Source organism: Sinocyclocheilus grahami, unplaced genomic scaffold (genome assembly GCF_001515645.1).
Source record: "Sinocyclocheilus grahami isolate Dianchi unplaced genomic scaffold, SAMN03320097.WGS_v1.1 scaffold794.1, whole genome shotgun sequence".
In the NCBI taxonomy this organism is placed as follows: Eukaryota; Metazoa; Chordata; class Actinopteri; order Cypriniformes; family Cyprinidae; genus Sinocyclocheilus; species Sinocyclocheilus grahami.
In genome coordinates this window covers 521,660-535,033 of record NW_015505973.1, presented here as the reverse complement: position 1 = coordinate 535,033, position 13,374 = coordinate 521,660, and the positions used below count along the sequence as shown (strand labels likewise).

The following is a 13,374-nucleotide window of genomic DNA, read 5'->3' as shown; positions in this document are numbered from 1 at the left end:
TATATATATATATATATATATATATATATATATAAACAAATTATTAATGATTGCTAACTTATGTTTTTGCAAGTCTGTGTGTGTTACCTGAGCAGAGTTTGTAGCCGTGGTGTTGTTTTAGGGGTTGGAGGATAGATGTCCCTGTATTTAGACACTAAGCAGAGCCCATACTGCAGAAACCCATGTAGAGAGTCACCTAGCTCCTGTTTCTGTTGCCGTGCAAACATGTTTAATGTTTTTTATTTTTTTTTTATCTTTTCAATTTGAACATATTTTAAACTGTAAATTATTCCCTTGAAAGCCTGACTAAATTTTTTATCAGGCACTACTTCAGTCTTCAGTGTCCCACAACCCATTAAAAATCACTCTAATATGCTGATCTGGTTTTAAATGTATTATCGTTCAAAACTTTGGGGTAAGTTTAAAAAAAAATAAAAAATTAATACTTTAATTCAGCAAGGATGCATTAAAGGGATAGTTCACCCAAAAATTAAAATGTTGTCATAATTTACTCACCCTTAAGTTGTCAAATATAGATTTTTTAAAATGGAAATCAATGTCTACCAGCAACTGTTTGGTTATGAATATTCTTCCAAATATTGTGTTTAACAAAAAAAAACTCAGGTTTGGAACAACTTAAGGGTGAGTAAGTGAATTTTCATTTATAGGTGAACTACCCCTTTAAATTGATCAAAAGTGACAGTAAATCATACACATAGAAGACAAAATTGACTAGAATAAAATTGTTTATCACATAAAATGTTTAGCTGCTGATAAAATGTTTGGCTTTCTTGTGACAGCAAAAACAGCTCAACTTTACCACAGCATGACGATGAGACTTGATATCAGCCCATAACACTGATGATTTATGTGATGCATTGCTAAAACATCATGTGACCCTGTTGCAACATCCCTGCTCGTGATGCAGTGTAGAAAGTTCTAATTCTGTACATCTACACCCACTCTGAAAGCTGTGGGTTTCAGCTTTCAAATCACAGGGGCAAAATACCACACAAGAATCACCAACCTGCAGGTAGGGGAGTTCCTGCTGATCCCAGTGGTACTCTATACTGGTTAGCTGCTGGAAAAGCACAGTTGAGTCCACCTCCAGGCTTTGGTAAAGTTTGCTGTAGGCCACCCACTTCCTGTGCAGCACCACAAACAACCCACACAAGAGATTTAAATCCATCAGCATGCACTCCATTCAATACATCTAAACAGCACGCTGAGCTCATTGTACTGGGGATGTAGTAATTTTTTTTTTAAAACTGTCCCTAAAAAGCACAAATCAACACTGTCTGGTTTGCTGTGTTCATTTTATCAGTCTTGCTTTCAAATAAGTGATGGCATATTCTTACGCCAAGTCTTGGAGAAAAGGTGAAATGTTATTCTGGTTGGCGTAGTGCTCGAGCAGGGCTGTCCCCTCCCCACACAACTCTCCCTTCCACGGATTACTGTCCTGCGGGGTGAGAGAGTGGCATTGAAAAACAGAGAGTGTGACTGTGTTGTGAAAAGAAAAGCTGAGTTTAAACCTTACAGTATATAAAGAGTATTGTGCAGCAGGAAGTGATGTTGGAGCTTACACAACCAGTGGCCGTTTAAGATATTTCATGATTTTTAGAGAAGCTTTCATAAATTCTCTGTTAAATGTGTTGTACCTGTTGTTTAGAGATATGGGCTTGAACAAACTGCTGCAGGATGCCACAGTAATTCACATAAGGACTCCGTCCAGCACTCAGGGTCTCATCTCTCTGTAATAAATGAATCAAATGAAATGTAAGCTAAGGATCTGTCATTCAGTCATAAACTGTCTGAAGTATACTAAAAGTATAATAGTCAGTTTGCAATGTTCATCTCTGGTTTGGTCTGTTTCAAAGGTTTCAAGACCAGTGCACAAACAGACGCTTTATTCCAGATTATTTCTCACAACTTTGAGTCTCTTTCACTTTTAGATAACATACTTCACATCAATATAGTTTTGTAATTTTATGTGCTTTTGTCATTTGTATTAGTTTTTCTTTTCTTAAATATTACCATTTAGATTTAATTAGGTTATTTTTTCAGTTCCAGAATTAGTTCTTATTTATTTCCAGTTAGTAATTTTAGTGCTTTAACTCCAAAACTTATATTTTATTTTATTTCAATTAGCAATGTTTTAATAGTTTTAGTTTTAGTTAATGATAATTAATTCACACATTCTAATGCATAGATATTTAGGTTCAGTTTTCAAAAATTACAAGATGAACTGAAAATAATTCCACATGCTCTGGTCATTCACACAGTTGCACTTCACTTTTTAAAAATATATTTAAAAAAATGGCATTTCTTAAAAAAAAACAGAAAAGAAGTACTTGCAACACTGTAGAAGATCCCTTTGTGATCTTTACGAGTTAACCAAACAAAAACCACAATTTTTAAGTACTGGAAAACTTGATGGCCTGCTGATTAACACAGGAGAGAAGAAAGCACCTCTTTATGAATGTATTTAAGCTGAAGATGACACTGTCCTCTGTCTGGGTACGTCTCTGTTCGGGGCTCCAGGTTATACCATGTGTCCTCTGTGCAATGCAGGTCCTGCCCACAACACACATACAGTACATAAAGCACATGCCATGCAACATAACTATAAGAGATTGACATATCTTTGTACTTTATAATATATTATAATATTCCTTTAAATACGGCATAAAACAGAATGTCTGAGGTAAGAACTGGTTACTGGAATTGAATTGATATATGGAAAATCAAAATGATGAGCATTAACTAATGTTATGCAAAATACCTTCAGCTTTAGAACAACATTCCCCAGAAAATCATCTTGGCCTTTCAATTTTTTTGCATCTTTTATCATCCTGTGAAGAGACAGTTGAACACTCAGCATTAAATTCAATGCCAGCACCATTAATAAGAATTATTTAAAATATTTTTAACTTAAAAAATATTATTTATTTACAATGGCTTGCATGATTTAAAAGCTTTAAATGTTTCAAACCTCCTGAGTCCATGGATGTTTGTGCGAAACTCATCAAATTTTTGCACTAGTGACACCTCTTCATCTTTGTCCCTTAAAATAAACATGATTGAGGTGATTAGAATGAACACATAATGTAAAATATACAGTACAGTACAGTATTTCTTATTAAACAGCAAGTTCTTTTCACGCACCACATCTCAATGTGGAAATTGGCATTTGAGATGTCTTCAAATTCCCTATAAATAAGAAGCAAGCGTTGAGACAAAACGATCAGTCAACAAGTTGTATAAACAGCTGCTCAAATACTATAGAAGAAATGCCTACTCACAGTTTGAAGGTCTCGTCCCAGATGGGGTTGAGTGTTTGTTTCTTTATGGTTGTCTGCAACACCAGCCCTTTAGCTGAACCCCGAACTACTGCTTTCTGAGGTTTATTGGATGATCCACCAGCACGAGACTCCTTGTCTTCACATAGGATCGACAGCAGGCAGTACGGATCACTGAATCCTGTAATCAAATATGCAGATACATGTAGAGGTTGTCAAATCCCGAAACTCCTTTCTGCAGTAATAGATCTGTTTGTGTTTTTACTATTCTGTAAAATGAACAACCCACAGTCAACAGAAAGCAGATAAAGTCATACCACTAATGTCCTTCCCCAGAATTCCCTTGGCTTGTTTCACTGTAACCATGAGGCTGTAGATCGGGGCCTAGTCGTGGAGAAATTTACATATGTAATTCAGTAAATAACAACATAATGAAATAGACTAAAATAAAACCACTTTTTACATGTGGTATAGGCGGTTAGCTTTTCTTGCGGTCTGTGAAGTTTACAGATGCTTTTGCACACACATGAGAACACATAAGGGGTCTTGATCAACCTGTCTGGGTGTATTTTTCAATAATGACTAACTGACTGTATTTTCTGCCTTATAGATTACATATAATGTGGCTTTTATTACACAGGAGATTATATTATAATATGTTTTATGTCAAATCCTTACCAGCATGCTCTGGACTTTTTCACTCAAGGTTTTATGCTCATCCTCTGTCATGGAGAACGCCTGTCAGAGAATGGATATTTAAGAAAAATATGAAAATGAAAAATATAAAACGAATAACAACCATACTGTAAAATATACAAAGACTACAAACAAATCCAGAAAACTGTGTTACTACCTCTTTGATATAGTCTTGTAACTGCTTGGCACTGTATTGCTCTTTTGTGTGTGTTTTTCCTAAAATATGAGTGATTGTGTACAGAAGCTCCTTGTACAGCGGTTTGAGCTGCAGGGAAAATAATAGTCATTATTCCGCAAAGCTCACAGGAAAATACTTCAAGTTCTCAGTCTCTGATGAATCATTACCTCCTTCTCTTTATGTCTCTTTTCACTCTCCTCTGGGTTCTCAGAGTCTTTGAAATCCTGATAATTAAATTATATTGTAGCAAATAGAATAATTTGTTTACATAATACATTGTCCTTCTTTGAAAAAAAAAAAAAAACAGAACTAGCATCAATAGAGTTTTAAAATCTCTTCAGAAAAAATTTGTGAGAAATTATAGAATTAATAATTCCTTACCTTTCTGTTCAGTTTTCTGGTCATGCCCATTCTCCGTGCGGGTGAGGACTGAGAGAGAAAGAAGAGTTTCAATTCAAATCAGAAATTCAGAGAGAAATGCAGAAATTTAGAAAGAAAATATAAATAATTATACAGTACCTGCCTCTGTCGGATCCGAGTCGACCCTGAACTCTCAATGTGGGTCTACAGATATAAACGCAGAACTAGCATCAATAGAGTTTTAAAATCTCTTCAGAAAAAATTTGTGAGAAATTATAGAATGAATAATTCCTTACCTTTCTGTTCAGTTTTCTGGTCATGCCCATTCTCCGTGCGGGTGAGGACTGAGAGAGAAAGAAGAGTTTCAATTCAAATCAGAAATTCAGAGAGAAATGCAGAAATTTAGAAAGAAAATATAAATAATTATACAGTACCTGCCTCTGTCGGATCCGAGTCGACCCTGAACTCTCAATGTGGGTCTACAGATATAAACGAATGAAGCAAAGATACTTGATAAATTGAATAAATGTACAATCTGCAACATTTCTGCAATCATCAAACTGTTAACTGATATAGAAACTACATGCAAATACCTTTGTTGTTTGCTAACATGTATTCAGACACAAAACTTCAGTCACAACACATCACAACGTACAATATCATTACATCATAACGTTGTCTATTCTAATTCCTGATATTCCTATTTTTATTGCTAGAAAACATCCAGTAGAATTGGAATCATTTATAAAATAATATCACATAAACACTTTTGTACTCGGTTATCAAGTGTCGGGCTCCACATGGAACATGCCAATGCAAATGCATGATTGTTGGCCTATCTTCACTGCAGCACTTCCTTATTATTAGCAGTGAGGAAACTTCATCGTAGTGACCCACCATCATGGGTTTAGGATGTTGCTAGTGTGCCTTGTTTTTACTGAAAAATATGTAATAATATTTAATAAACTGAATAAATGTCAAAGCACCCCATGTAACAGAAACCAGTTTTTATATAAACTGTTTTAACACCATTTTAATTCTTCTTCTTCTTCTTTTTTTTGCATTTAATGTAACTAAAAATAGTGCTGCAGTGTCAATTTTTTTTAAAACACAAATGTTGCTCAATGAAAATGGTCACTAAACTGAAATGAATTCTAAAAGAATTGGAAAAAATAGTTTAAAATTGTTGTCACTGCTTGACATGTCATGTCACCTACCCTCAACTAATACCACTGCTTTGAGCATGCAACATATTAGGAAAGTTATAAAACATAGTTTTGACCCAAAGAAGGAAAAGGTTTTTAAAAAGTAATGCATTTTACTAACCTCTTTAGGAGGAAGAAGTAGGTTTTCCCCTTGTGTGGATGCCCCATCTTGGACTGGTACCATATTTTACAGCTGTACTCCTCACCCAATTATTCAGCTCTCCTAAACACAAGCAACGTGAGTGACAGATGCTCACAGCTTTTCCTCTGTTATATCAAATAGTCAACCGCCCAAATGGACACAAGTGTTGAGTCAAAAACGTCTCATGTTTATGTGCACAGTGTTTCATTTAGGGTGCGGAAGTTGCCGTTTCCTGTTAAAGGTCGGACCTGCAACTGAACAGTTTCTTCATACAGCAGAAACTTCTAGCACGTCATCTCCTCATGTTGTTCTGTCACTTCATCTTCCTTCCTCTCTCACAATGCACAACTCTATGCCACTCACTCTTTATCTTTATGTATTTAGTGTCACCAGCAAGGTGCAGTCTTTATAGCTTCTTTTCAAACAGGATGCTCTGCTCTCATAGTTTCCATGTTTGACATAGTGTATGTCACACATCTGTAGCTGTAGCACACTAGCTTTGCATCATTTGCAAAGAAGTGGCTGGTCTTTACAGTGTGTGATCTGTTCTGGTGAATATTAACAGATAACATTGAGTAATAATTGAGGAGAGGAAAAAGCTTCAGACCGCAAAGCAGTGTTGAATCTAACAATTCCCAAACTCTCTGTTGGGAAGAATCAATAGGAGACTATGTTTCTCAAAATAAAGATTAACTTTTACAGTGCTCATTAATTTGAAGATATTGACTAGACAGGATGTAGACTTAAATCTTAAAAGTAATTTTTCTAGAAACTGTCTGTTTTTTTTGTTTTGTTTTTACAAGTTTTTAACCACTTAAACAACTTGAATCAAAACAGAACATATAAACCAAGGACCATTTGTATTCTCTACACTAGAAGGACAAATGTTGTACTATGTCCAGAAGCATAAATGCATAATTTTGTTTTGTCAAGCATAATTTTCCATGCGGAGAGCTTGCCATTTCTGTTGGGTTGCTGAATCTGTGACCTGCAGGAAAAACTGTGATGCTAGTGTTTGGAAAGTCTTAGTCATACATATTATTTTTTGATCCCACCAACATGTAATTTAATATTGCTTTTGTAAATGGGAAATCCCCATAAACACATTTTCCCTTCTATATTTAGAGCTGTAAACCTCCAAGGGGGGCTGCAAGATGTTATAAATAATATAATATAATATAATATAAAATGCTTCCAAACTATTTGTAGTTCCCACTGCGATGTGAAGAGTAAAAGCTCCCATCATGTGGTATTAATGAAGAACTCCTGGGGTTGAGAAAGATGCGAATATGCAAAACACAGTTAAAGATAAAAATCAGCACAGAAGCGTACTATGTATGTATGTATTATAATATTTAAAATATTTTACTAAAACTGTTTACAGTAGTTTGTATTATAATGCTTATCCCTATATTCCACCCTGGATGTGTGGTACATTAATATTGTATACTGTTTGTTGTAGCCGTATTGAAATTCATATGGTATGTTGTTCATTGTGCTGCAAGTCATATTCCTTACTAATTGTAAATTTGGACTCACTGGCAAAGGAATGTACCTCACAATATGAAAGAAAGATACAATTTATCACTTCCATGTCATTCTGAATTGAACATAAAAGCCAAATTGAATAAAATGACTTCTGATTTGTCAATGAAAAACAGCATTAAATTGAAGAAAATTTGTGCTGCTAGCAGTCATACTTTTGCTGCTTTCAGTGCTGCCTTCATTCTGTCATCTCTGCTTAGTCATCTTTCTCTCTGTGAAAATGAACTGAACATGGAGATCAACTCAAGATCAGTTATCTGGAAGTTTCAAATAAATATTGCCTCAGAAAACATGTTTAACCACCACCGCAGCACAGACAATGTGTTCTTTGATAAGCCTTCATCAGTCAAGCATGGGTTGGATACTTCTTGGCACAATACTTGCTGGTGAGTGTCTTTTTCTTTGATTCACTTATTCAAAACAAATGTAATGTCAGACTACAAAGTGATTTGGAGCAGAAATGAGTTACATGATACTTCTCAAAGCTGAACCATTGGTGTTATGTCCAGCAGCTGTTGGTGACCCATCCTGATCAGTTCTTTCTACTTGCCACCTGCTGTCCACCATTGCCTGCCCTTCAGGGCATTACTGAAGGGTGTGGATGAGGTTCCGTTCCAGGGAGGGACCATTTGAGCATTCAACAGCGGTGTAGCGGTGGAAGCAAACGGCAAGTTAAAGCAGTGGAGTGCAAGGGGTGGGCCGCAGTACAAACAATCACCCCTGACCCCTGAAGTCCACTCTCTCAGGAGCTCTCTTGTCCTAATTTGATTTAATCTGCAGAAAATTGGGTCTCACCATATCCCTCTTTTCTTTCCAACCAGTGACTGTGTCTGAAATCGGGGGGAGGAGAACGCACTCCTAAAAGCCTTCTCAGTGGACACCGAAATCCTGAAAACCCAGCATTGTTCCCCCAGGTAGCGGTCTTGTTGTCTGGGGTAACCGGCTCCATGGTGAGATAACGAGCATGAAATCAAAGAAAAGGTGAACAACAGACAGGCTTCATGCAGGAGTGCACACAAGCCTCCTGTTCCTCTCTGAGACCTGGGGTGGGACATATTGAAGCTAATCGTAGGGGTCAGGGGGCTGGATGCATGCAGGAAAGGAGCTTCCTAGAAAAAAAGTCTCTGCTTTCCATAAAACAGATCAGATGCGAGTTGAAAAGCTGAACAATAAGACTGAATCGGTGCATATGAATGACCAGAAGGGCTTGTGATCTCCATTTGACTGGGAGCGAGAAGGATTTAGTCATGACGGTCTGTCAACTCACATTGCTGCAGATGTGCTGCATAGATGGAGGTGGTAGTTGGAAGCACATACCGGGCTGTCCCTTAAAGGTCCCAGTGGCTCATATTTTAACTCCTAAACCACAATTGGTTTGACAGAACTGTCCCCAGGCTGGGTAGACATGACAGAATGAAGGTATACAGATGAACTACATTAAAGGTATAGTTCACCCAAAAATGAAAATTCTGTCATTAATTACTCACCCTCATGTCGTTCCAAACCCATAAGACCTTCGTTCATCTTCAGAACACAAATTAAGATTTTTAAGATCAAAAGTTTTGATGAACTCCGAGAGCTTTCTGACCCTGCATAGACAGCAAGGGAACTACCACGTTCAAGGCCCAGAAGCTTGGTAAGGACATTATTAAAATAGTCCATGTGACATCAGTGGTTCAACCTTAATTTTATGAAGCTACGAGAATACTTTTTGTGCGCAAAGAAAACAAAAATAACAACTTTATTCAACAATTTCTTCTCTTCTGGTCAGTCTCCGCTGCTATTCATGAGAGTACCATGGCGCATGCGTGTGATGCTGCTGATGCAGGAGCCGGCGTTCTGGCGTAGAACATGCATGCGCTGCGCCTTGTTTACAAGCAGAGGAATGCACACACATGCGTCATGGTACTGAATATCGGCGTAGATGATGAAGATGAAATGCATTATCATTAGGCAAAATATTAGATAAACAAATATGCAAGGGTCAGGGGAAGTGTAGTTCATGATGGGGTTTCAATCCTGCTGAAACATGTGGACAGTTCTGTGACCGCAGATTCTGTGTGGGCCTGCTTATATGTACTGCCAGCAATACAACATGCTTTTTTTGTAAGTCTCTTTAGTAAGAAAATTTCTACCAAGAAGATTTACATGTAGTTAAGATTTATTTGAAAAGTTCGAAATGATTCATATTATAGTCCAGTGTTAGTTCTCCATCCAGAAGTGCTTGTGTCATAACCTCAAGTCGCAGAGTCACAACAAAGGAATCACCATTATATCGAGAAGCTAAGCTAGAGTGTGTGTAATTCTCGACCAGGATGTGATGTGAAAGGAAGCACAGTAGAAACAGATGGTTTGGTTTTCTTTGTCAAATCTATGTTTGTCTTTATTTCCTAATAATATTTTCTATGGAGGGAAATCTGAGGCTAAATATCCAGTGGCTGAAGTAAATACTTGAGTTGTTGACTAAATATCCTGTCAGGAACTCTATCTAAACCTGATGAAATCACTTAAATACAAAAACAGTGGAACATGGAAGTCACAGCTTTTCTTTCATTATAAGACTCTAAAACCTGGTGAACTGCCTTGCTGTCTGCGTAGGCAGCTGTCTTCTAAGAAATAAACTTCACGAGAGGATGATTTGGGATGTTACATGAGCACTAAGTGCACAAGAGATCTGACTCAACATTTGATTTATATTTATATCGCAAAAGTGCTGCAGCAAGAGTTCTAAATCCTGGAAATGTGTTAGCATTTTTGCACTTCCAGTTCCATCATCCGATTTGTTTTTTGAAAAACTGCCTGAAATAAGGTCTTGACAAAAGCTCAAGATATTTTCATGTTTTATTCTACAAAACACAAAATAAATCAATAATATCAAGCGCTTTATTTATTTTTTAAGCTTTAATGTGTCTTGAAGAAGGCAGTTGTTATCAACGAACAGATAAACTCCTCTACTCACTAATGCACTTTTACAGCCTCTTTGTGTTTATACTAGTGCTCTTGCAAACTATTCTAACTCCTCAAATTCATATAGATTTTAAATAAAGATTGAAGAGTTGTCAGAAGCATAGTCATGCACTTGTGATGCAGTTTGTTATCCTAATTATTGCTTTTTACTTCTTGAACGTTTTTTATATTTAAAACTAAAACTATTTAAATATTTGTATTAATGGAAATAAAGGTACAGTAAAATATTAAATCAAAAACTTGTACATTAGAAATTGTTTACTGAAGTACTAAAATTACTTAAACTGAAAAAAATGTACTTTTTTTAAATCAGTTTATTAGAGTCTATTAAGTGATTGCATTCCAGTGCCATTTGCAATGCAATAATTTGACCATGAAAGTATCTCAGAGAGCAGCATAATTATATGCCTGCATACACCCTATAATGCCTTAAAATGCTGCCTACTCGGACAGTTCACTATAGGTTTTTGAAAAAGAACCTTAATGTATCTGAAGAAACTGCAGCGTTAATAATAATATCTGAATATCAATGGATTGTCTGGAGCAACCTAAGTAGGAACTCTTGCTAAGGTCTCGTTTCTAGAAGAAGCAGATGGGAGATGGAAGCTGGACCAATTAGCTTTGCTGATAAGGACAAAAAACACAAGCTGAACTTGGGTGGGCAATTTCCTGTAATTCCAAGCTGTACTATTGGACTAATTACCTCCTAGCCCATTCATATAGTTAACCTGATTGCTCAGTGATTGGTTTTTATTAATAGCAGACATTGTGTGGTCTTGGTGACTTTAAATTGTTCAAAGTGCCCTTGATTAGGTCATACTGGTGTGGATCAAAGGATGGTGTGCTGGTGGACGGGGTGCAGATTTTTTTTGTTTAGTTTTTTGACTCGACAGATTGTTATTTTGAAGTGTCAGTCTCTGTTTTCGGTTTTGCCTCTCTGCAGGGCTCAGGTTATCAATTTATGACAGACCTGAGAGTTTGGTGCTTGAGTGGAAGTAAGAAATCTCCTGTAGGTGGCGCCCTTGATCTGCTCATTGCTAATGAAAAAATCTCATTGCTGCTGCCTGTTAGAAATGATTTACCAGCTTCATGCAACAGTGTGCCATTATTTCCTCATAAATACGGCATTTTACTTTGTCAGCTCCCTGTCAGTTTAGTAACTCTACCATGCTGCTTGACATTATTCTACCATCTGAATTCCGGTTTCCTCTTAAAGGGATAGTTCACCCCAAAATTAAAATTCTGTCATCGTTTACTCACCCTCAAGTTGTTCCAAACCTGTAAGAGTTTCTTTCTTCTGTTGAACACAAAAAAATATTTGGAAGACTGTTGGTAACCAAACAGTTGCCAGTAACCATTGACTTCCACAGTATGGAAAAAAAAATACTATGGAAATCAATGGCTACCGGTAACTGTTTGAATACCAACATTCTTCAAAATATCTTCTTTTGTGCTTGGGAGAAGAAAGAAACTCTTACAGGTTTGGAACAACTTGAGGGTGAGTAAATGTTGACAATTTTCATTTTGGGGTGATGGCATACATTTGTCTTTCATAAACTTTATTTTATTTATAATTTTTTTATGTGCTTAAGTCTGTTATTCTTTGGTTGTTTTGGTGATTTTTTTGGGTAACACTAAAAAATGTGACATACAACCAGTTAGTTGCATCTTACGTTTTGTAATGTAATATTTGCATATTTGTTTCATAAATAAAAATCTTAAAACGTATTAGAATACATTAAGTAATACATTTCATGGCAGCTGCAGATACTAAGACAACATTTGTATATAGCAACCCATGTGTTTGAGACAAGCACCCTATTCAAGAAAATAGTGTTATTGGTCTTATTCTCAAAGGAGACTTTGGAGTTTTAAAAGGCTCTCAGTCCTGGCCAACCATAGTGACCCAGACGTGTATAGTCGAAAGTGATGATTGTTATAATTTGCCTGTTTTCAAAGGCATAAATACGGAGACGAGAAAGTCAAAGGTGAACTGCGTAAAACTTCCTGATCAGAGGGGGGCAATGGAGGGAGGCAGACTCAAACAAGTAGCCAATTCACACAGGAAAGATTTCCATAAGCAAGTTTTACTATATTTTCCAACTTTTAACGCCAAGCTGAAATGAATGGCAGTCTAATTCAAGCAGGCTCCGTCTGTCAGTCTAAGCTACAGGTTAGTTGATGAGTGTTCTGGAATTTGTGCATTCAGGACATTTCCAGTTATTTACCAAATGTTTAGTCAAATAGTGCTGCTGCAGTAAGAGTTTTATGCACAGCTTCTTTGAATTTAGGTTTAGTTGACAAATAAAGGCTTGCTCACAGCAACACAGAGGAAAGTTTTATTGATTTAAGATGGTCTTTCATAGCTCAGGATTGGTTTCTCTGTTTATGCAATCTTGTGCTATTCTTTTAATGTATTTGCAAATGCTTATTGTTGTGTGGAGTTGATTTTAGATGATTCATGTGGTCTGTTGGGCTGTGAGTTCTTGAATATATTTTATTTAACTATCAACATTTGTCTCAGATGTTTTTCTGCATTCCTATACAACAAATAGAAACAGGTACAGTACAAATGGGCCAATTGTTGTCAAACAGTTTGGAAATATTGAATGAGATCATATTGAAATATTGACTTTTAATAGCAGATGTTGATAACTTGGCAAATCTGAGCATAGTTTGAGACATTGAGAACTTTTCTGAAAGTATTAAAGGGGTCATATGATGCGATTTTCAAGTTTTCCTTTCTCTTTGGAGTGTTACAAGCTGATTGTGCATAGATAAGATCCCTGAAGTTGCAAAGACTAAAGTCTCAAAACCAAAGAGACATTCTTTATCAAAGTTAAGACTCTGCCACACCCCCCTAAAACGGCTCGTTTTAACACGCCCCCACATATCTACCTCACTATGTGGGAATATTTGCATAATGATGCCCAAATGTGCATGCAAAGAAAGAAGGCGTGGTTTCAGTAACCGCAGTTAGTG

General features: G+C 36.5%; 1 protein-coding gene and 1 long non-coding RNA gene across 2 annotated transcripts in view; both read right to left on the bottom strand.

The window, feature by feature from the left end:
* Nucleotides 1-4,733, bottom strand: part of LOC107561838 (protein unc-13 homolog D-like) — a 12,361-nt gene extending 7,628 nt beyond the window's left edge. Inside the window, exons 1-15 of the mRNA XM_016246332.1 lie at nucleotides 4,693-4,733; nucleotides 4,555-4,602; nucleotides 4,341-4,397; nucleotides 4,153-4,260; nucleotides 3,978-4,037; nucleotides 3,617-3,683; nucleotides 3,303-3,480; nucleotides 3,166-3,210; nucleotides 2,993-3,064; nucleotides 2,783-2,852; nucleotides 2,470-2,574; nucleotides 1,659-1,751; nucleotides 1,359-1,459; nucleotides 1,028-1,145; nucleotides 88-209 (exon numbers count right to left, since the gene is read on the bottom strand). Of these exons, the coding sequence (XP_016101818.1) occupies nucleotides 88-209; nucleotides 1,028-1,145; nucleotides 1,359-1,459; nucleotides 1,659-1,751; nucleotides 2,470-2,574; nucleotides 2,783-2,852; nucleotides 2,993-3,064; nucleotides 3,166-3,210; nucleotides 3,303-3,480; nucleotides 3,617-3,683; nucleotides 3,978-4,037; nucleotides 4,153-4,260; nucleotides 4,341-4,397; nucleotides 4,555-4,584 (1,226 nt within the window). The 5' untranslated portion in view covers nucleotides 4,585-4,602; nucleotides 4,693-4,733. The remainder of the gene's footprint in view (nucleotides 1-87; nucleotides 210-1,027; nucleotides 1,146-1,358; nucleotides 1,460-1,658; nucleotides 1,752-2,469; nucleotides 2,575-2,782; nucleotides 2,853-2,992; nucleotides 3,065-3,165; nucleotides 3,211-3,302; nucleotides 3,481-3,616; nucleotides 3,684-3,977; nucleotides 4,038-4,152; nucleotides 4,261-4,340; nucleotides 4,398-4,554; nucleotides 4,603-4,692) is intronic.
* A 95-nt stretch (nucleotides 4,734-4,828) lies between these two features.
* LOC107561839 (uncharacterized) lies at nucleotides 4,829-6,071 on the bottom strand. The gene is made up of 3 exons (XR_001605917.1): nucleotides 5,860-6,071; nucleotides 4,968-5,012; nucleotides 4,829-4,877 (listed from the first exon to the last, which is right to left on the bottom strand). It is a non-coding gene; the product is annotated as an uncharacterized lncRNA (long non-coding RNA).
* Nucleotides 6,072-13,374: the final 7,303 nt, after the last annotated feature.